General features: G+C 41.7%; 1 protein-coding gene across 1 annotated transcript in view; it reads right to left on the reverse strand.

The window, feature by feature from the left end:
• Positions 1-475: 475 nt before the first annotated feature.
• Positions 476-23714, reverse strand: part of abcg1 (ATP-binding cassette, sub-family G (WHITE), member 1) — a gene marked incomplete at both ends in the record, with an annotated part of 35780 nt that continues 12541 nt past the window's right edge. The window contains 13 exons of the mRNA XM_084063699.1: positions 476-704; positions 1112-1230; positions 2036-2194; positions 4266-4366; positions 4752-4920; positions 5673-5783; positions 6468-6616; positions 6880-6994; positions 8769-8892; positions 9419-9564; positions 9896-9946; positions 10418-10550; positions 13511-13628. Coding sequence (XP_083919825.1) covers positions 476-704; positions 1112-1230; positions 2036-2194; positions 4266-4366; positions 4752-4920; positions 5673-5783; positions 6468-6616; positions 6880-6994; positions 8769-8892; positions 9419-9564; positions 9896-9946; positions 10418-10550; positions 13511-13628 — 1724 coding nt within the window. The remainder of the gene's footprint in view (positions 705-1111; positions 1231-2035; positions 2195-4265; positions 4367-4751; positions 4921-5672; positions 5784-6467; positions 6617-6879; positions 6995-8768; positions 8893-9418; positions 9565-9895; positions 9947-10417; positions 10551-13510; positions 13629-23714) is intronic.

Genomic DNA, 23714 nt, shown 5'->3' on the forward strand with positions numbered 1-23714 from the left:
TGTGTGCCAGTGTGCCAGTGTGTCTGTGTGCCAGTGCGTCTGTGTGCCAGTGCATCTGTGTGCCAGTGCGTCACTGGAGTATAAAACAGGAACCAGGAGACCAGCTCTGACCTGCAGCTTCATCTTGTCTATCTCTACCTGGAGAAGACACAACAGCAAGCTAATCAATCTACTCATATCGAGCTCATGAGTTCTAGAGCAGCTTGCCAGCTTCAACTCCAAGCTAAACCCTAAAAGTCAACCTGTCTTCGTCTTGTGTTTATATTTTTCATGCGCTCATTTGTAGAACTTACAGCTACTTCCTGATCTTTGACCTACAGTGTTTTTCTTTTTTTTTTCCAGTTCCAGAACCCAGAAGTCTCAGAGTCCTGAAGCTCTGCCAAAATGTCCTTAATTCTACTTCAACTCTCTCGTCTCTCTCATCTCTTCTTATCTTCATCCTGTTCTCATCCTCCTCTTCCTAGTCTTCCTCGGTCTACCTCTCGGCGTTGATCTTATAGCGCAGGACGAAGTAGGCAAGGATGCGCAGGGAGAAGAAGAAGATTCCGAGGATGATGAAGTCCATGTAGAGTTTGGCGTCTGTCATGTCCAGCTCCTTCAGGATGGCCGACGACTTCTGGAAGTGACACGTGTCACTTGGCTCACAATGCAAGTCCTCTCGGTCCAAACCATAGATGGACAGGATGACCCCCTCGAAACCATACCTACAGGAGAGGAGAGGAGAGGAGAGGAGAGGAGAGGAGTGGAGAGGAGTGTTGAGGGTGATGGTATGGTTTATTGTCACATCACATAAGTGAGGTGGGTAAAACTTTTAATTGTGCAGGCTTATCAGTGCAGTTATAAAATAGAGAATTAGAGCATTTAAGAGAAGATAATAGGGGAGGAGACACATATAGTGCATAATGCAACTATCAGTGCAATAATATGTAACTGATTTGCATAATAAAATAAAATAATGCGTCCTATTTAACTAAGGTTAAGGGTAGAATCCAGACAACAATAGATCAATCAGAACTGATCAATAACTCTAGTGAGCATTAGCTGGAGGGCTGGTTGTGAGAACAGAGAGGACTGAACATAGATTCATTTCAACTCCTCATCCTCTTATTACCTGACGTAGGAGATGTAGGAGATCCACTGCAGGTACCAGGGAATGGTGTCAAAGCTCACAAAGAACCCAGAGAACAGCAGCACAGGGATGGCTGTCACTGGCCCAACGAATGTCGCCACCTAGAGAGAAAACAGAGAAATACAACAGTCACACCAATGGGTCTGTAGGAATGCTAGGATTCGATCCAGCAACCCTTGAAAAGCATTGAAAACTGGGATAGACTCCCTCGCTCTTGGCTGATACCGACAATAAGCCACTCCGACCAACTTACTTACTATTCCATCCATCCATTCATCTTCAACCGATTATCCGGAGTCGGGCCGTTGGGGCAACATTTTCAGCAGAGAGCTCCAGACTTTTCTCAGGCCCGTTTCTCAGGCAATATTAACCACTTCCTCCTGGGGGATCCCTAGGCGTTCCAAAGGCCAATGTGGAGATATAATCCCCCCATCTGGTCCTTGGTCTACCAGGGGGTCTCCTCCCAGTGGGACGTGCACCAAAGACCTCCCTAGACAGATGGTCGGGAGGCATCCGCACTAGATGCCCGATTAGGGTTGGGATGATGGTCCTTGACATGTAAAAGTTTGAGAACCACCGGTATTGTAATTGTATAGCAGATTGGATCCGGTTCCTCCGATTCCTCCAGTTCCGGATTCCAACCCTATGCCCGATTCTATTCTGTTCTATTCTATTCTATTGTATTCTATTGTATTCTGTCGTGTCGTGTCGTGTCGTGTCGTGTCGTGTCGTGTCGTGTCGTGTCGTGTCGTGTCGTGTCGTGTCGTGTCGTGTCGTGTCGTGTCGTGTCGTGTCGTGTCGTGTCGTGTCGCATCGCGTTGCGTCGCGTCGTGTCGCGTCGCGTCGTGTCGTGTCATGTCATGTCGCGTGTCGTCGCGTAGCGTCACGTGTCGTGTCAGGGCTGACCTGCAGGGAGGTGGAGGCAGCTCCTATCAGCAGGCCCAGTGATTGGGCCACCAGGGAGGTCAACACCCCCAGAGCCAGGAAGAGGAAGAAGCGCGCGGCGTCCGGTGGCTGAGCCGTCATCCAGTAAACAATACTACAGTACACCGCCGGAAAGATGACCTGCAGTAAACAACAACAAAACATCCAGTAAACAATACTACAGTACACCGCCGGAAAGATGACCTGCAGTAAAAAACAACAAAACATCCAACAAACAATACTACAGTAAGGCAAGGCAAGGCAAGGCAATTTTATTTGTGTAGCACATTTCAACTACAAGGTAATTAGTGTGGTTGCCCTAACAGGGCAACCAGACTATAGTACTCTATACACTTTATATCTTTATAGATAAACTTTTTTCAAACCGCATCTCCTCCCACAGTTTTTATCCCCTAATGTTGTGCCATATATCAAAATGACCGTCTTGAACGGGAATCGTGCGCGTGTATAGGGCTAAGGGATTGGTTGAATAGTTTAATTGATATTAATTTATTAGTGCCATTAAATGTCCCCATCCACTTTAATGGAAAAGTGAAAAAACTCAAATTCAAGTATTTTTTTCTCAGAAACCTTAAGAGCTAGAGTTATCAGATTTGGAGGGAAAATTCATCATTAAGTCCCAAATTATTTTAAAAAATATCACACCATTCGGCCTCATGGTGGCGCTATAACAGCCCCCTTTACGTTTTGGCCCGTAACTCTTGAACCGTAGGTCCTAAAATCAAAATTTCTTTTCACCTGGATTCCTTGGGTCACGACGCATCTCCCCATATAGGCCACGCCCATTTGCGTCAGGATAGATTTTTTGATATTGATTTATTAGTGCATTAAATTTCCCCATCCACTTTAATGGGAATTGCAAAAACTCCCATTCAAGTATTTTTTTCTCGGAAACCGTAAAGGCTACAGTTACAAAACTTGGAGGGGAGGTTAATAGTTTTTTGAAAAATTATTAAGAAAATAATCACACCAGTCGGCCACATGGTGGCGCTATAACAGCCGTCTTTACATTTTGGCCTATAACTCTTGAACCGTAAGTCGCAAAATCAAAATTTTCCCCTGGATTCCTTGGGTCACGACGCATCTCCCCCATATAGGCCACGCCCATTTGCGTCAGGATAGATTTTCCGCCATTTTGAATTTTCTTCAAAACACACTTTTTGCTCCTTTTCCTACAATGTTTTCCCAAATCTCACAAGAATCGGTACACGTGATCTATGGACCCCTGCGATAAACCTGTCCAAACGGCATTATGATAGTCCTTACCGTTCTTCCGTAAATTGTTTCCAAAGTTAGTGGGAGGGACCCGTTTTACCAAAAATGGCAAAAATCACAAACGAAACGTCCAATCGATCCCAAATTTGAATCACATGTCGAGGGTGATTTATTCAACGACTCCCCAAAAGCATTTCCACTTTGACCCATAGGGGGCGCCACAAATAAGCACAATGTTACCGTTTGATGCAAAAACATGATTTTTGGGGGGGTCAGTCCCTTCAAAATGAAACGCAAGTGATCTCAGGAGTGAAGTGAAAATGTAATTGGCGCAGTCTCCGACGGTATTCCTCCCGCCGTATTACTCGAGTCCCGACCGGCGTCGGCGCAACCACACTTTGCAATTGCCAATTGCGACGCGTCTAGTTAATTCAATGTGCTTTACACAGAACATCAAGCAAAGGAAACACAATTATATAATGAGGATTAGGATGCATAAAACAAAAAAAAAGGAAAAATCAATTACAGTGCAGAAGAGAAAGAAAAAGAAAAAAGAAAAGTAACTCAATCAAAGGCAGTGGCAAACAGAAAGGTATTTAGTTGTGTTTTAAAAGAAATAAGAGTGGCAGCAGACCTGTAGTTTTCTGGGAGTTTGCTCCAGACATGTGGTGCAAAAACTAAATGCCGATACTAATATACTAAATACTAAAAGCAGACCTTTCCCAGATGACCTGAGAGGTCTGGATAGTTCATTTCAAAATACTACTGTTGGTCTATAAAGCTTTCCATTTCTGATCTTGTACGATATCATGAATCATGATATCGTACAATATCAGAAATGTATTTTGGCCCTAAACCATTCAAAGCTTTATAGACCAACAGTAGTATTTTGAAATCAATTCAGTGAGTACACCACATCCATCCGTCCGTCCATCCAGCCATCCATCCATTCGTCCATCCATCCATGTTCAGACACCTGGAATGGGATGTCAGCCATGGTCTTGGCCAGGTAGTAGGCCTTCACGCTGTACCAGTAGTTCAGATGCTCTCGTAGAAACACGCCCATCTCCAGAGGAACTAAACAAAATGACACAGACTCAATGTTTATTTAATTATTTTGTGCCAGTTATAAAACATAACTGTTCAAAATCTGCATCTTGATAGGCTGCAGATAACCAACCCACCAACAGAGCCAGCACAAAATGTATGCATCACAACAACAGATAAATATAGGCCAATGTCAACTTTTTGGAAGATAAATGTTTTTATATAAATAATAGACAAATATACAAATACATGTTTGGTCATACTGTATGTATAGTACTTCTGAAGGTTATACGGTATTATAGTTTTGAAATGTTCATTCTTTTGTAGTATTTTGTGAGAAGAGAGAGGATAGAGGTAGAGTGAGAGCAAAGGGAGAGAGATCAGGTTAAACAGAACAAATATAAAGGTTACTTACAGGTGAGGACGGTTGGCATCAGAGCAGCGAACATGAGGAACAACATGGAGAAGAACAGGAAGCCAGAGTTACTGAGCACCTTCTTGGCCTCGTTCCCAATGCCCAGGTAGAGCAAGCCAATCAGAACGCCGATCCCAATGTGGGACGAGATCCTCAGGTGAGTCAACACCTGGAGACAAAAAAATACGCCAACGTCACTGATCTGGGATCCATCTGATCCTTGATCCTTGCACTTCTTACCACTGGTTGATTGTAATGTCGCTGAGCTAGGATCTGATCCTTGTACACCTTACCAAAGATGGTGGATTTAGAAAGATAGGCCATCCAAATTGGAGCCACTAGCGCCGAAATGGTACACAAATTGCATAGAAATGGTCTTCTAAGTGGGCTAATAGCAAGTGGGCGCCGTCTGGCGGCATATCTCGCGAACGTCTGATGTTTATTAGTGCTATATTCCGTGAGAGTGTGTTGCTGGGACAGAGAAAGGTTGATAATAACGTTGATTTTCTCCTGATTTGTCTCTCTGAAAAAAGCCATTTTAATGTGTCAAAATATTCAGAATAATGTGTGGCTTGCGGTGATCGTGTCCAATATTTCGTTCAGGGACCATGGGGCTAAAGAATGGTTCAGAAGCCGTGTTCACGTTCACTCTTCCATTGGAATTAATAGACTCTAACCTGCTTTCGGTCTCCTAAAAAGGCGTCCGCCTACGTAAACCAGAGATGGTCTTGGACCTTACTATTGGTTGAATGTAATGATACTGATCTAGGATCTGATCCTTGAAGTCCTTACTATTGGCAGTGGTGTAAAGTAACTAAGTACATTAACTCTAGTACTGAACTCTAGTACTGTACTACACAGTGTGTGCGTGTGTGTGCAGTACATAAGACGTCCAGCAGGAGTCAGCGTGTCTCCGCTCACCGTGTCTCTGATGATGGACAGGAATGTTCTCTTGAACAGGATAGAGAACTGTGTCATACAGCCAGCTGTATGACATGAGAAACTATGACAACTCTCTGATGTAGACAGCTCCTGAGAGAGAGAGCGAGAGAGAGCGAGAGAGAGCGAGAGAGAGAGAGAGAGAGAGAGAGAGAGAGAGAGAGAGAGAGAGAGAGAAGACATTTTCAGTGGAGTTTGTTCACAGTTCATCTGTGATCTATGTTTAGTGGTGAGTCACGTGTATTTGAGATTGCTTGTGTATGAACATTTTATAGGCGTTCAACCGTTAAATCTGTGACATGACTTGCAAGTCAATTCAGAGCCTTCATCAGAGCAGTTTATACAGGTGAGTTTAAAAAAAAGTCTCCTTAGCTCGCATCTCGTATTTCCTTAATCAGCCTACAAACGGTTTGATTTGCTCTAACGTCCTAGCTTGTGAGCTTAATTTATACACCACCGCACAATGATGTCACAAAATGAACCGATCAACTCGTTGCCACAAAGTACATCGTCTCTGTTGGCTGGAAACAGTGGTGTACGGATGGATGTGGTGTACTGATGTCCAAAATGTTAGTTTTTCAGGATTCAAATACAAAAATAGCAAAAGTAGCAGATCCAGGTCAGATCTGCTACTTTTCATACTTGTGTGACGCTGTAGAATGATGAAGTAGGGCATTAATTTACGAAAAAACACAAAAAGCAAAAATATGGAGGTACAGTAGGAGGTTTCTGCCCGACAGCAACGATATAAGTTAAACATTGGATTTTGCCTCCTACCTCCTCTGTGCGTTGCCAGATCAGAGGGTTGTGGTGGTGTGTGTCTCCGTTGACGACCGTGCCGTAGTCTTTCTCAAACTTATTCTCATGTACCGCCTTCACCAGTCTCTCCGTCTGCTCCCCGTACTCCCCCGAAGCCACCTCCATCACTGGACACACACACACACACACACACACACACACACACACACACACACACACACACACACACACACACACACACACACACACACACACACACACACACACACACACACACACACACACACACACACACACACACACACACACAATATGTAGAATGAGCACATCTACTGGTTCATTCTCTTCCAAATAGTTCACAACCTAACCAATTAACTCAATTGACATTGACGCAACCTCAATTAAATAATCAGCAATAGACAGACAGTACCAAAGTCAGCAGGGTTGTGGTAGGTGGGACAGTTGAGGTCCAGCTCTCTGAGGTAAGGGACCAGGTTAGACACTTTTCCTCTGTAGACACACTGACCCTGGCTCAACACATACAACTACACGCACACGCACACGCACACGCACACCAAAACAAATAAATAGAAAATGCTTAAAAAGGGTAAATGGTGCATTTATAGTAGACCTATATAGTCCCTTTATCCAAAGCACTTTACATTCACACACTCACACACAAACCATGCAAGGCACCAACCTGCTCATAGGAACCCCATTTCCCAAGCAGCCGCTTTACGTCCTGAGCTCTTGCCGCCCCGGGTAAGTTATTTAGGCTAATGTTAGGGTAAGTGAGGGTTAGGTTAAGCTGTTTAGATTAAGTTAAGTTTAGGGTATGTTTTTTAGGTTACGTTTTTTTTTCTTCACAGTTTTGTTTATTTCAGGATTCAGAAGAATAGACAAATATAAGAATATGCAGAGTCAAGTAATATCAAAAGTAAAAAAATATAAGAATTGTACAATCCTACTCCAGCAAGGAGGAGACTATTATACCCTTTTATTTTTTAGCAAAACTAAGCAATAAAAGCCTGGAGATCGAGGCTAATTATACCCTGAATCAAGTTTTTTCAAACAAACAAACAAAGACAACACGCCGACAAATGTGCAGATAGAAAGAAAATAAATGAATAAAGGACCATTATACCACATGATACACATCACAACAAAACAACAAAACATGGCTTGATCACCCCACAAAGCAAAACATATAATGAACATAACAATACACCCACGCATAGCTCCCCAATAATAGACATAATAGAACAACCCAGCTGCGTCAGAGATCATGTCTCAATATACTCAAATTCATGCCTATGCTCAGTCTGGAACAGCATGGAACTGCAAGTTGTTTACCAGTGCAAGGAAGGGACCCCAGGTTTTACGAAACTGAGATACCGACCCTCTCAAAGTGGTTCTAATTCTCTCTAATTTAATAAAGTGGAGTACATCTCTAACCAAGTGAGCTTTGTATTTCGGTAGTGAGAGAGTAGGGGGAGAAATTCCAAAAATAGCCGTCATTACAGTGTCAAAGATCTCAGTCCAATATCTACACAAGGAAGGACCTAACCAAAACATAAGTGGGAGGGGCCGAGCGACACCTGTCACAGAGGGGATCCACGTCACCATATATTTTGGATAACCTCACCTTTGTAAAATTTACACGATGGATACTTTTACATTGGATTAACCCGTGCCTTGCGCAAATAGAAGAAGTATGAACAAGACGCAGAATATCATCCCAAACATCCTCAGAAATGTTCTCTCCTAAATCCTCCTCCCATTTATTCTTAATACTTTGTATTGAGGTAGGGCGCAAAGAGAAGATACAACTGTACATAGTAGATATTATGCCCTTAGTGTTCAACAATGGAGTTAAAAAAGAATCAGCTTGCGTGGCCTCTGGAACGTTTGGAAATGCAGGGTTAAGGCTGCGCACAAAACTGCGAATCTGCAAATACCGAAAAAAGTGTTGATTTGGGAGAATAATTTTCAGATAACTGCTGAAAAGAGGCAAATACATTGTCAATATATAGATCCCTGTTTTTTAGGTTAAGTTAAAGGCGTAGTACAGTATGTAACTTTGCCCTGTGTTTACATAACAAAACAATGAATGTTTTTCTTTAACAAATAACTTCCCTCTATAGCAGCAGTTATCAGCAACTGGGGTTGTGTGGTGGTAGCCTGGCTCCAGACCATAGCTAGTGTGGTTTACCTGCAGAGATACACTGTCCTCTCGCTGTATTTTGGTACAGAAATTGTTTAAGGTCGCCATGTGTATGTACATACATGCGTGCGTGTGTGTGTGTGTGCGTGCGAGACCTTGTCAAACAGTTCAAACAGCTTGGCACTGGGTTGGTGGATGGTGCAGATCACAGTTCTTCCTCCTTGAGCGAGAGCTTTTAATAAGGACACCACCTGGAAACATGACGAGCTGTCCAACCCACTGAACACACACAAACACACGCACGCACGCACCCACGCACTCACGCACGCACGCACGCACGCAAGCACGCACGCACACACGCACGCACGCACGCACGCACGCACGGACACACACACGCACACAGAGACAGAGACAGAGAGAGACAGGCTGATCTGGGATCTGAAGTAATACGACAAAAATATCATCTCCATATTCTAACTTTTGGTGTTTTTTTTTAAATGAATGCCATACTTGAGCAGATCTACAAGCTTGAAACGCGAATTGACGTGTTTCGAGCTTGTAGATCTGCAATTTTGGCAGTTTTGGAATTTGAATCCTGAAAAGTCACAGTTTCCGACCCGACAGAGACGATATGTACTGTCAGTGAGTGAGTGTGTGAGTGTGTGCGTGCGTGCGTGCGTGCGTGCGTGCGTGCGTGCGTGCGTGCGTGCGTGCGTGTTGGTGTGTGTGTGTGTGTGTGTGTGTGTGTGTGTGTGTGTGTGTGTGTGTGTGTGTGTGTGTGTGTGTGTGTGTGTGTGTGTGTTACCTGGTGGGTTCATCAAAGAACATAACGGGCGGGTTGTTAACGAGCTCCTGAGCGATGGCCAGTCGTTTCCTCTGACCTCCTGACAGATGAGACGTCCTGGTTTTATGACACTCTGACAGACCCAGAGCTGTGAGGATCTCCCTGACCTACACAAACGCACGCACGCACGCACGCACGCACGCACGCACGCACGCACGCACGCACGCACCACACACACACACACACACACACAGTATATACTGCTGTATCATACATGGGCAACTGGCAGTCTGAGGGCCACATGCCACATTCAGCTGTTCATTAATATAAGTATTACTAAATGCATTTGAAATTAAATACAAATATTACACTATAAAATAATTGTTAATATCCCTGGTGAGGGTGATGCACAATGTATGTGTGTATATATATATATATATATTTATATTTATATATACATGTACATATATACGGTAGCTGACTGTGTCACCAACTCACCATCTCTCTGCAACCTTCCGCTTTCTCTTGCAGCTTCAGATTGGCTGACACCTTGGTAGGGGCGGGGCATATAGAAGACAGAGGGAGGGTCATATATCGTTGCTGTTAGGTTGGAAACCTCATACGTCCAAAACTGTTCCTTTTCAGGATTCAAATTCCAGAATCCAAGCTCAAAAATACAAGCTCAAAAATACAAGCTCAAAAATACAAGCTCAAAAATTCAAGCTCAAAAACACAAGCTCAAAACGCGTTGTGTTGTAAATCTGCTATTTTTGCTGCTTTTGTGTGACCCTGTAGTATGACAAAGCAGGGCATTAATTTACCCAAAAAAAGACAAACATAAAAAGTAAAAATATGGCGATAACAGCAACAATATTTAACTTTAAATCATTGACAATATAAACATGTAGAACTGTGATGTCATCACCACACATGGTGTATGGGTTTCAAACTACTGGATGAAAGAAAAATGCATATACATTTATATGAAATAATGTAAACTGTGGGCGTGGCCTGTGTTACCATCATGGCTTCCTGTACGGTTAAATGTGGGAGGAGCATGTCGTCCTGCATGATGTAACATGACACCTTCCTGAAGGAGCGCAGGTCTCTGGGCTGTCCATTAATGATGATCTCACCCTTCATCCCCGTCTCCCTGTCAACACACAGGCATTATCTTCATCATCATTCATGGTCAGTGTAAACATGTACTGTATGCCAGTGGTTCTCATAGTGGGGTCCGGGGACCCCCAGGGGTCCTTGGGGGAGGGTTCCAGGGGGTCCCCAGCTAAATTTGTTAGTACAGCATCACAATCATTTAACCATTTTATATATTTTTACGTTGGCTGTTAGAAAATAGCAGATCTACAAGCTCACAGCGAGCTTGTACATCTGCTATTTTTGATTTATTTTCTTTTAAAAACATCTTTAAAAGATTTTTTTTTATAATTTAGCATTTTTTTAAACACAAATCTTCACTTATGGGGGTTCCTGGCACAAGACATTTTCAGATGGGGGTCCACGGCCAAATGCAGATCAATTTGGGGGTCCTTGACGAAGTATGAAAACCACTGCTGTATGCAGAGGTGGACAAAGTACTCAACCCCAGTACTTGAGCTAAAGTATAGATAGGCCTACTCCTGGCCAAATATTACTACACTACAAGTGAAAGTTGCCACATTTGTACTTGAGTTAAAGTCAAGAACAAGAGTTCATGCTTTCAAAAATACTTTGAAATGCATGCAGTAAAGAGAAATGTACTTACTGATACTGTCCTCCACTGATAATCATTAATGGTCTGTCTGTCAGTATACAGAATGTATGGTACTGCAATGTCACTGTTTTAAACATCGGCTCCAGGGACCACCAGGGGTCCAAGTGTGGATGAAACATTACGGGTCTGCAACTCTGAGTGTACAAATAACTTACTTTATAAGTCATACTTACTTATGACTGTACACTCAGAGACAAACTAGAAAAAGCACAGGTCAAGTAGGTTATTGTGGGCCAGCAATGTTCGAAATTTGCCAATCAGGATGGAATATGAAAAATCTGATGGATCCGTCTTGATCACTTGACTATAGAGAATATGTGTACCGATTTGCGTGATGTTTGGACAAAATATATTTTTAAAAAAGTTTTGCAAAGATCTGCCTCCTGGTGGCGCTATAATAGGGCAATTTTAAAAGGGTGGCAAGTAGTGCGCATGTGCGTGCAAAGTGTCACCGCAATCGGACACTGTGATCATGATTTGCGGCATTTTGGCCACTCCTGCAAATGTCAATCTTAGCCAATCAGGATGGAATATGAACAATCAAACAGATCTGTCTTGATCACATGACTATAGAGAGCATGTGTAACGATTTGCGTGAAATTTTGATACAATCTGAAGGAGTAATATAATGTTTTTTTTTACATAAGTTGGCCTCCTGGTGGCGCTATAAAAGGCAGATGTGACAAATGCAGGGCAAAGGTTTTTCCTTGGCCTTGATGCAGTGCGCATACAAAGTTTTACACAGATTGGTGTAGTTATAGGTAAAAACACAAATCGGCCTGTTATAGCGCCACCATGAGGCTGATTTGAAAAAATTGTGGGAATGTGCGCGCAAAATGTCATGGAAATAAAGTTCAAAATGGAGCAAAACATAGTCTCGGCCAGGCCGAAAGGGATGGCCGAGACAAACCACACCAGGAGTTTACAGTGTAGTTTAGAGATAAAAGCATTGTATCAAAGGTGTATCTGTGGAATAATGCATATCAAAATGGGGGTCAAAAAAGTTTAAAAGATTGAGAACTTAAAGTATACTATGTTTGTTCCATTGATCCAAGCCGGAACACAATTGGGTGATTGATCATAGAAAAAAGACAAAAAAATCTCTGAAAATGCACACAGCCCACCCTTCTGACCACTGAACTGTTGAGTTGTCAAATGGGTGGGCCGTAAACGCTTTCGAGATTTTCACGTGGGCCATGAGTAAGATCCAAAAGAGTTTGAGAACCAGTGATCTCCAAATGCTGTATTGGGAACAACACCTCCCGAAAGCCGAGAACGGAAGCTGTCACCAAATAAATATATACTATAGATATATATATTTCAAAATATCTTTACATTTTATTTTATAATTTCCATTTCTGATAAGCAGCAAGCTCTATATCCTTTGATAATTTTGTTTTACAGTAGTACACATTTGCGCAACTGTAAAGACGGAGAGGAGGCGTCACATCCGGTCCATCCTCAGATCATTTTCAGAGCTTCCGTTGCTCCAGACTGTATAATGGAAGCATTTGAACATTGTGGGAGGCAACAGTCTGGCTCGCGAGACTAATATTAGAGGATCAGCCCCGGTCAGAAGGTTTGGGGATAAAACAAGACATAATGGGCTTGAGATGGTTTGGACATGTGCAGAGGAGGGATGAGGGGTACAATGGGAGAAGGATGCTGAAGATGGAACTACCTGGCAAGAGGAGAAGACGAAGGCCAAAGAGGACATGCAGGTAAGGAAAGTAACTAAGTAAATTTACTAAGTACTGTACTTAAGTACAATTTTGAGGTATTTGTACTTTACTTGAGTAATTCCAATTTCCAATACTTTTACTTCTACTCCACTACATCTCAGAGGCAAATATTGTACTTTTACTCCACTACTATTATTGGAACTTTACTTACTAGTTACTTTGAAGATTTTGATTATTATTTCAAAACATACATTAACCACTTCAACCCTATACACAGCCCTATATACAAGCTCACAATGCGTTGCGATGCAACGCATTCTGAGAGCTTGTAAATCTGCTATTTTCAAAAGATTTTTATACATTTGAGAACTTGAAATGGGACATTCTGCATAATTAGTACTTTTACTTTTGGTACTTTAAGTACATTTTGATGCCAATACCTTTGCACTTTTACTTTTACATTTTGAATTCTGGACTTTTACTTGTAACAGAGTATTTCTATATTGCAGTATTGATACTTTTACTTAAGTAAAACATTTTAGTACTGTTTCCACCACTGCTGAGGAAGATGCAGAGAATGTAAACAGATGATCTGCTGTGGCGACCCTGATGAGAATTAGACGAAATAATAATATTAAGTGAAAGACGACGACCCAGTACCTGTATCCAGCCAGTATATTCATCAGTGTTGATTTGCCGGCTCCTGACGGTCCCATGATGGCGACCAGTTCTCCACTGGAGAATTTACCAGAAATTCCTTTGAGCAGCGTCTTGTAACCTGAGACCAACAGAGCACAAAAACACACAACAGGTTCAACATCAGTTGTTTTGTTTTGTTTTGTTTTGTTTTATTTTTAATCTTCTCCCTGGAATATGAATATGTGTGTGTGTGTGTGTGTGTGTGTGTGTGTGTGTGTGTGTGTGTGTGTGTGTGTGTGTGTGTGTGCGTGCGTGCGTGCGTGCGTGCGTGCGTGCGTGCGTGCGTGCGTGCGTGCGTGCGTGTGTGTGTGTGTGGGGGGGGGGGGGGGTCCACTTGTATTACTAACAAGTAATAACCAAATTTCCTCACAAGTATAGTAGAAGATGAGAAATACACATTGTGAGGACAATTATCCTGGTCCTCACAAGAGAAATAGTTTTTATGGTTAAAACATGTTTTTTAGAGTTAGGCTTACAATTGACCCATTGTCAGCCTTCTGATTGGTCCCCTACTAGCAGCGTTTGTTTATGCTGAGTTTGCTAAACATGAGAAAAATATCGTCTCTGTCGGGTGGAAATATGTCAGAAACTGTACATTTTCAGGATTCAAATTCAAAAGTAGCAAATTAGCAGATCGACAAGCTCAACTTCGCACCATACATTTCGAGCTTGTAGATCTGCTATTTTCGGCTAGTGTTCCCTTCAGAATAGGGATGCTAGAGTTCATGTGGTTAGTGTAAAAAAGGTTCCTATCACACAAAGATTTGGTGGCCCCCCTGCAGTAACTCTGAGGACCCCCTAGGGGTCACAGACCCCCTGTTGAAGACCCCTGCCCAATGCATATCAAACCGGGGGTCCTTGAAAACAGGTTGAGAATGACTGGTCCAAACTGTTCACAGAGTGTCACCAGCTGTTTCTGACCTGAAGTAACCTCTCCATTATGTATCTAACCATCCTGACATAACCATAAGCTCGTTTGTTGCCGTGGAGACTGCTTTAATTGGATTGTCAGCTCAGAGCCATCAGCTGCTCTCATGGCCCAGCGCTGCTGTGAGAGACACTCCCCTCACTATACTGACCTAAACCATGAAATGATAACAATAATAACTAGAAATATAGCTGCAAGCAGCGATAATACGGGGCCAGTGAATAGAGAGAGAGAGAGAGACATGGAAACGGAATAGATTGAAGAGAGAGAGAGTGACATGGAAACAATAGATTGATGAGAGAGAGAGATGGAAACATAATGGTCTGATTGGACATCTCAACCTACTGCCATTAACAGGATTCGAACTCTCAACCTTCAGACTAATAGGCTGCAACACTACCTATAGTGCTATAGCTTTGTCCAGGCTGATATTGTCTCTTGAAGATCATAAACTCTTGCCTTCTTTCATGAACCAAGCCCCTGTTTCACTAACACTAAGATCACTCGTTCACAAACCATTTACCAATGAAGAAATTGTACATCTCCTCAGAACCAAAACTAGTGAAAGTAGCCGATCTACAAGCTCACAAACCATGAAAGGTTGTGAGATTGTAGATCAGCTATTTTCAGAATGAAGTATGTCATACGTTGAAAAAACGTACTCTCAAATAAGCATTTCAGGTTATCTTTACCATTTGCATATGTATTCATTGATACAGTCATGTTGTTTGCAATTCAACTTAAATTAAGTCTGCATCAAGTGAGGCTTGAACTGGCAACCTTGGGATTGTGAGGCATTCATTTAAGGGAGACACCATTGGCCCAACAGACAAGTAACTGTGAAAAAGGAGATCACACAGATGATACAGTTTCACGCAAATAGCTGAAAAATCCTGGGTTTAAGTGTTTTTCAAACTGTTCAAAATTGTGGACAATCTAAGGGCGGCACTTACTGGTCAAAGCGATAGATGTGTTCCTCATGAGTCAAGGCACATGTGTAAGCAAGTTTCACGACTTTCGGCCAAACGAGGCATGACTTATGCCTGTTTAAAGTCTGCCTTTTCAAAAAATTGCTATAGCGCCCCCTTTTGGCCAATTGGAGTAAGATTGGTTTCAGTGATATTTGGAATGACCCTGTACATTTCTGCAAAGTTTCAAAGAAATGTGAGTCTGCATGTATGTTTTAGGCACAGATGAATAATTTTCATAAAACTGTAATAGTTAAAATCTATCTCCTCCTGGGATTTTTGAGCAATCTGCACGAAACGTTTAACACTTGAACTTTGGACCTCTGCATATAAAAATTTCCAACGGATTTTCCATAAGTGAAAAAATGCAGAAGTTAGGAGCCAATGACTGTTTTTCATATAATGCAAAATGGTGGGAGATCTAAAGGTCAGAGGTCAAAAGTCAGAGGGTGAAAGTTGTTCAGCATGAGGAGACGCATATGTGTATTCAAGTTTCATGGCTCTAGGTCAAACAGGGCATGAGTTGTACCTGTTCAAAGTTGCCATTTTCAATTGAGTGCTATAGCGCCACCTTTGGACGAAAGATTGTGAGAATTATTTCTTGATCGTTTTTCATGACCATCTACCATATGGCCGAGTTTCGTAAAAAGCGACTGCACGGTTCAGCCAGAACTGCTGAGCTCTGGCCCCGTAATAATAGCACAATAAGACATGGAAAGGGAATAGATTGAAATTGAGACAAAGCAAATGATTCCAACAGGCGAAAATTATTTTTAGCCCAACCCAGCTGAGGTGGTCATATATAGGACGCAGGGGGGCAATCCCAGGTGAAAAACCTCACCCATTAACATCTCAACCTATTGCCATTGACAGGAATCAAACTCTCGACCTTTGGATTCACAGGCTGAGACACTACCTATACCGCTATAGCTTTGTCCAGGCTGAGGTCATCTGTTGAAGATAAAAGTGAACCAGTGAAAGCAGCCGATCTACAAGCTCAGAAACATGTTGCTATCTGAAAAGTTTTGAGATTGTAGATCGGTTATTTTCACAATGAAGTTTGTCATACATTAAAAAAACATACTCTCTCCAAGACGCATTTCATCATTACCTTTAACAGTTGCACATGTATTCAATGATACAGTCATGTTGTTTGCAATTCAACTTAAATTAAGTCTGCATCAAGTGAGGCTTGAACTGGCGACCCTGAGATTGTGAGGCCTTCATTTAAGGGAGACGCCATTGGCCCAACAGATAAGTAACTGTGAAAAAGGAGATCACACAGATGATACAGTTTCACGCAAATAGCTGAAAAATCCTGGGTTTAAGTGTTTTTCAAACTGCTCAAAATTGCGGACAATCTAAGGGCGGAGCTTACTGGTCAAAGCGATAGATGTGTTCCTCATGAGTCAAGGCACATGTGTAAGCAAGTTTCACGACTTTCGGCCAAACGAGGCATGACTTATGCCTGTTTAAAGTATGCCTTTTCAAAAAATTGCTATAGCGCCCCCTTTTGGCCAATTGGAGTGAGATTGGTTTCAGTGATATTTGGAATGACCCTGTACATTTCTGCCAAGTTTCAAAGAAATGTGAGTCTGCATGAATGTTTTAGGCACAGATGAATAATTTTCATAAAACTGTAATAGTTAAAATCTATCTCCTCCTGGGATTTTTGAGCAATTTGCACAAAACATTTTACACATGAACTTTGGACCACTGCCTACAAAAATTTCCAACGGATTTTCCATAAGTGAAAAAATGCAGAAGTTAGGAGCCAATGACTGTTTTTCATATAATTCAAAATGGTGGGCGATCTAAAGGTCAGAGGTCAAAAGTCAGACCACGAAAGTTGTCGGGCATGAAGAGACGCATGTGTGTATCGAAGTTTCATGGTTGTAGGTCAAACAGGGCATGAGTTGTACCTGTTCAAAGTTGGCACTTTCAATTGAGTGCTATAGCGCCACCCTTTGACGAATGAGTGTGAGAATTATTTCTTGGTAGTTTTTCATGAGCATCTACCATATGGCCGAGTTTCGTAAAAAGCGTATGCACGGTTAAGCCAGAACTGGCAAAAACAAGTATTTTTCAAACTGCTCAAAATTGCGGAAAATCTAAGGGCGGAGCTTAATGGTCAAATCGATACGTGTGTTCCTCATGAGTCAAGGCACATGTGTAAGCAAGTTTCACGACTTTCGGCCAAACGAGGCATGACTTATGCCTGTTTAAAGTCTGCCTTTTCAAAAAATTGCTATAGCGCCCCCTTTTGGCCAATTGGAGTAAGATTGGTTTCAGTGATATTTGGAATGACCCTCTACATTTCTGCAAAGTTTCAAAGAAATGTGAGTCTGCATGTATGTTTTAGGCACAGATGAATAATTTTCATAAAACTGTAATAGTTAAAATCTATCTCCTCCTGGGATTTTTGAGCAATCTGCACGAAACGTTTCACACTTGAACTTTGGACCACTTTCTACAAAAATTTCCAACGGATTTTCCATAAGTGAAAAAATGCAGAAGTTAAGAGCCAATGACTGTTTTTCATATAATTCAAAATGGTGGGAGATCTAAAGGTCAGAGGTCAAAAGTCAGAGTGTGAAAGTTGTTCAGCATGAGGAGACGCATATGTGTATCCAAGTTTCATGGCTGTAGGTCAAACAGGGCATGAGTTGTACCTGTTCAAAGTTGGCATTTTTCAATTGAGTGCTATAGCGCCACCTTTTGACGAATGAGTGTGAGAATTATTTCTTGATCGTTTTTCATGACCATCTACCATATGGCCGAGTTTCGTAAAAAGCGACTGCACGGTTCAGCCAGAACTGCGAAAAGTGGCAGAAGTGACAGAATAATGCGAATAACAATACGTGTCCAGAGCAGAGCTCTGGCCCCGTAAAAAGTGCTCCTCGGAGCACAAGTCTCCGCCAGCAGACTTGTGTTGTGTCCTATCCGTCTGTATAAGTGTCCTATCCGTCCTGTCTATGTAAGTGTCCTATCCGTCCTGTCTGTCTGTGTAAGTGTCCTATCTGTCCTGTCTGTGTAAGTGTCCTATCCAATTGTTACAGTATCCGCCATTTCTCAGCCATTTCGTGATTATTCCTGTCTTACCTCACTTTGAAAGAGGCAAAGACTCTTTCAAAGTGACACATGTATTTATAGCCCGTTATATGTCACTAGCCAATCAGATCACACTATTTCACCGTATTGTCAAGTGTCACGTGAGGCTCGACCAATGTTTGCTTGGCTGACGGAAAGTGAAAACAAACTCTCCTGGCGGAGACAATAATAACTAGAAAAAGTGCTCCTCGGAGCACAAGTCTCCGCCAGCAGACTTGTGTTGGGAATGTTGGGAATGTTCTAATTCTTATGTTCTAATTCTTACAAAAAATAGAACATGTTACTGTGTCATAGTAACATGACACAAGTGTCCTATCCGTCTGTATAAGTGTCCTATCCGTCCTGTCTGTATAAGTGTCCTATCCGTCCTGTCTGTATAAGTGTCCTATCCTGTCTGTATAAGTGTCCTATCCGTCCTGTCTATGTAAGTGTCCTATCCGTCCTGTCTGTGTAAGTGTCCTATCTGTCCTGTCTGTGTAAGTGTCCTATCCAATTGTTACAGTATCCGCCATTTCTCAGCCATTTCGTGATTATTCCTGTCTTACCTCACTTTGAAAGAGGCACAGACTCTTTCAAAGTGACACATGTATTTATAGGCCGCTATACGTCACTAGCCAATCAGATCACACTATTTCACCGTATTGTCACGTGTCACGTGAGGCTTGACCAATGTTAGCTTGGCTGACGGAAAGTGAAAACAATGTCTCCTGGCGGAGACAATAATAACTAGAAATATAGCTGCAAGCAGCGATAATACGGGGCCAGTGAATAGAGAGAGAGAGAGAGACATGGAAACGGAATAGATTGAAGAGAGAGAGAGTGACATGGAAACAATAGATTGATGAGAGAGAGAGATGGAAACATAATGGTTTGATTGGACATCTCAACCTACTGTCATTAACAGGATTCGAACTCTCAACCTTCAGACTAATAGGCTGCAACACTACCTATAGTGCTATAGCTTTGTCCAGGCTGATATTGTCTGTTGAAGATCATAAACTCTTGCCTTCTTTCATGAACCAAGCCCCTGTTTCACTAACACTAAGATCACTCGTTCACAAACCATTTACCAATGAAGAAATTGTACATCTCCTCAGAACCAAAACTAGTGAAAGTAGCCGATCTACAAGCTCACAAACCATGAAAAGTTGTGAGATTTTAGATCAGCTATTTTCAGATAAAGTATGTCATACGTTGAAAAAACGTACTCTCAAATAAGCTATTTCAGATTATCTTTACCATTTGCACATGTATTCATTGATACAGTCATGTTGTTTGCAATTCAACTTAAATTAAGTCTGCATCAAGTGAGGCTTGAATTGGCGACCTTGAGATTGTGAGGCATTCATTTAAGGGACACGCCATTGGCCCAACAGATAAGTAACTGTGAAAAAGGAGATCACACAGATGATACAGTTTCACGCAAATAGCTGAAAAATCCTGGGTTTAAGTGTTTTTCAAACTGCTCAAAATTGCGGACAATCTAAGGGCGGAGCTTAATGGTCAAATCGATACGTGTGTTCCTCATGAGTCAAGGCACATGTGTAAGCAAGTTTCACGACTTTCGGCCAAACGAGGCATGACTTATGCCTTTTTAAAGTCTGCCTTTTCAAAAAATTGCTATAGCGCCTCCTTTTGGCCAATTGGAGTGAGATTGGTTTCAGTGATATTTGGAATGACCCTGTACATTTCTGCAAAGTTTCAAAGAAATGTGAGTCTGCATGTATGTTTTAGGCACAGATGAATAATTTTCATAAAACTGTAATAGTTAAAATCTATCTCCTCCTGGGATTTTTGAGCAATCTGCACGAAACGTTTAACACTTGAACTTTGGACCACTGCCTACAAAAATTTCCAACGGATTTTCCATAAGTGAAAAAATGCAGAAGTTAGGAGCCAATGACTGTTTTACATATAATTCAAAATGGTGGGCGATCTAAAGGTCAGACCACAAAAGTTGTCGGGCATGAAGAGACGCATGTGTGTATCGAAGTTTCATGGTTGTAGGTCAAACAGGGCATGAGTTGTACCTGTTCAAAGTTAGCACTTTCAATTGAGTGCTATAGTGCCACCCTTTGACGAATGAGTGTGAGAATTATTTCTTGGTAGTTTTTCATGAGCATCTACCATATGGCTGAGTTTCGTAAAAAGCGTATGCACGGTTAAGCCAGAACTGGCAAAAACAAGTATTTTTCAAACTGCTCAAAATTGCGAAAAATCTAAGGGCGGAGCTTAATGGTCAAATCGATACGTGTGTTCCTCATGAGTCAAGGCACATGTGTAAGCAAGTTTCACGACTTTCGGCCAAACGAGGCATGACTTATGCCTGTTTAAAGTCTGCCTTTTCAAAAAATTGCTATAGCGCCCCCTTTTGGCCAATTGGAGTAAGATTGGTTTCAGTGATATTTGGAATGACCCTGTACATTTCTGCAAAGTTTCAAAGAAATGTGAGTCTGCATGTATGTTTTAGGCACAGATGAATAATTTTCATAAAACTGTAATAGTTAAAATCTATCTCCTCCTGGGATTTTTGAGCAATCTGCACGAAACGTTTAACACTTGAACTTTGGACCACTGCCTACAAAAATTTCCAACGGATTTTCCATAAGTGAAAAAATGCAGAAGTTAGGAGCCAATGACTGTTTTTCATATAATTCAAAATGGTGGGAGATCTAAAGGTCAGAGGTCAAAAGTCAGAGTGTGAAAGTTGTTCATCATGAGGAGACGCATGTGTGTATTGAAGTTTCATGGCTGTAGGTCAAACAGGGCATGAGTTGTACCTGTTCAAAGTTGGCATTTTCAATTGAGTGCTATAGCGCCACCTTTTGACGAAAGATTGTGAGAATTATTTCTTGATCGTTTTTCATGACCATCTACCATATGGCCGGGTTTCGTAAAAAGCGACAGCACGGTTAAGCCAGAACTAAGATTAGCCTTGAATTGAGAGGGAGCGAAAAACAATTCGTAATATAGCTGCAAGCAGCGATAATACGGGGCCAGTGAATAGAGAGAGAGAGAGACATGGAAACGGAATAGATTGAAGAGAGAGAGAGTGACATGGAAACAATAGATTGATGAGAGAGAGAGATGGAAACATAATGGTTTGATTGGACATCTCAACCTACTGCCATTAACAGGATTCGTACTCTCAACCTTCAGACTAATAGGCTGCAACACTACCTATAGTGCTATAGCTTTGTCCAGGCTGATATTGTCTGTTGAAGATCATAAACTCTTGCCTTCTTTCATGAACCAAGCCCCTGTTTCACTAACACTAAGATCACTCGTTCACAAACCATTTACCAATGAAGAAATTGTACATCTCCTCAGAACCAAAACTAGTGAAAGTAGCCGATCTACAAGCTCACAAACCATGAAAAGTTGTGAGATTGTAGATCAGCTATTTTCAGAATGAAGTATGTCATACGTTGAAAAAACGTACTCTCAAATAAGCATTTCAGGTTATTTTTACCATTTGCACATGTATTCATTGATACAGTCATGTTGTTTGCAATTCAACTTAAATTAAGTCTGCATCAAGTGAGGCTTGAACTGGCGACCTTGAGATTGTGAGGCATTCATTTAAGGGAGACGCCATTGGCCCAACAGACAAGTAACTGTGAAAAAGGAGATCAGACAGATGATACAGTTTCACACAAATAGCTGAAAAATCCTGGGTTTAAGTGTTTTTCAAACTGCTCAAAATTGCGGACAATCTAAGGGCGGAGCTTAATGGTCAAATCGATACGTGTGTTCCTCATGAGTCAAGGCACATGTGTAAGCAAGTTTCACGACTTTCGGCCAAACGAGGCATGACTTATGCCTGTTTAAAGTCTGCCTTTTCAAAAAATTGCTATAGTGCCCCCTTTTGGCCAATTGGAGTGAGATTGGTTTCAGTGATATTTGGAATGACCCTGTACATTTCTGCCAAGTTTCAAAGAAATGTGAGTCTGCATGAATGTTTTAGGCACAGATGAATAATTTTCATAAAACTGTAATAGTTAAAATCTATCTCCTCCTGGGAGTTTTGAGCAATCTGCACGAAACATTTTACACATGAACTTTGGACCACTGCCTACAAAAATTTCCAACGGATTTTCCATAAGTGAAAAAATGCAGAAGTTAGGAGCCAATGACTGTTTTTCATATAATTCAAAATGGTGGGCGATCTAAAGGTCAGAGGTCAAAAGTCAGACCACGAAAGTTGTCGGGCATGAAGAGACGCATGTGTGTATCGAAGTTTCATGGTTGTAGGTCAAACAGGGCATGAGTTGTACCTGTTCAAAGTTGGCACTTTCAATTGAGTGCTATAGCGCCACCCTTTGACGAATGAGTGTGAGAATTATTTCTTGGTAGTTTTTCATGAGCATCTACCATATGGCCGCGTTTCGTAAAAAGCGTATGCACGGTTAAGCCAGAACTGGCAAAAACAAGTATTTTTCAAACTGCTCAAAATTGCGGAAAATCTAAGGGCGGAGCTTAATGGTCAAATCGATATGTGTGTTCCTCATGAGTCAAGGCACATGTGTAAGCAAGTTTCACGACTTTCGGCCAAACGAGGCATGACTTAAGCCTGTTTAAAGTCTGCCTTTTCAAAAAATTGCTATAGCGCCCCCTTTTGGCCAATTAGAGTAAGATTGGTTTCAGTGATATTTGGAATGACCCTCTACATTTCTGCAAAGTTTCAAAGAAATGTGAGTCTGCATGTATGTTTTAGGCACAGATGAATAATTTTCATAAAACTGTAATAGTTAAAATCTATCTCCTCCTGGGATTTTTGAGCAATCTGCACGAAACGTTTCACACTTGAACTTTGGACCACTTTCTACAAAAATTTCCAACGGATTTTCCATAAGTGAAAAAATGCAGAAGTTAGGAGCCAATGACTGTTTTTCATATAATTCAAAATGGTGGGAGATCTAAAGGTCAGATGTCAAAAGTCAGAGTGTGAAAGTTGTTCAGCATGAGGAGACGCATATGTGTATCCAAGTTTCATGGCTGTAGGTCAAACAGGGCATGAGTTGTACCTGGTCAAAGTTGGCATTTTCAATTGAGTGCTATAGCGCCACCTTTGGACGAAAGATTGTGAGAATTATTTTTTGATCGTTTTTCATGACCATCTACCATATGGCCGAGTTTCGTAAAAACCGACTGCACG

Source organism: Gymnoscopelus microlampas (genome assembly GCF_963454915.1).
Source record: "Gymnoscopelus microlampas genome assembly, chromosome: 8".
NCBI classification, from domain to species: Eukaryota; Metazoa; Chordata; class Actinopteri; order Myctophiformes; family Myctophidae; genus Gymnoscopelus; species Gymnoscopelus microlampas.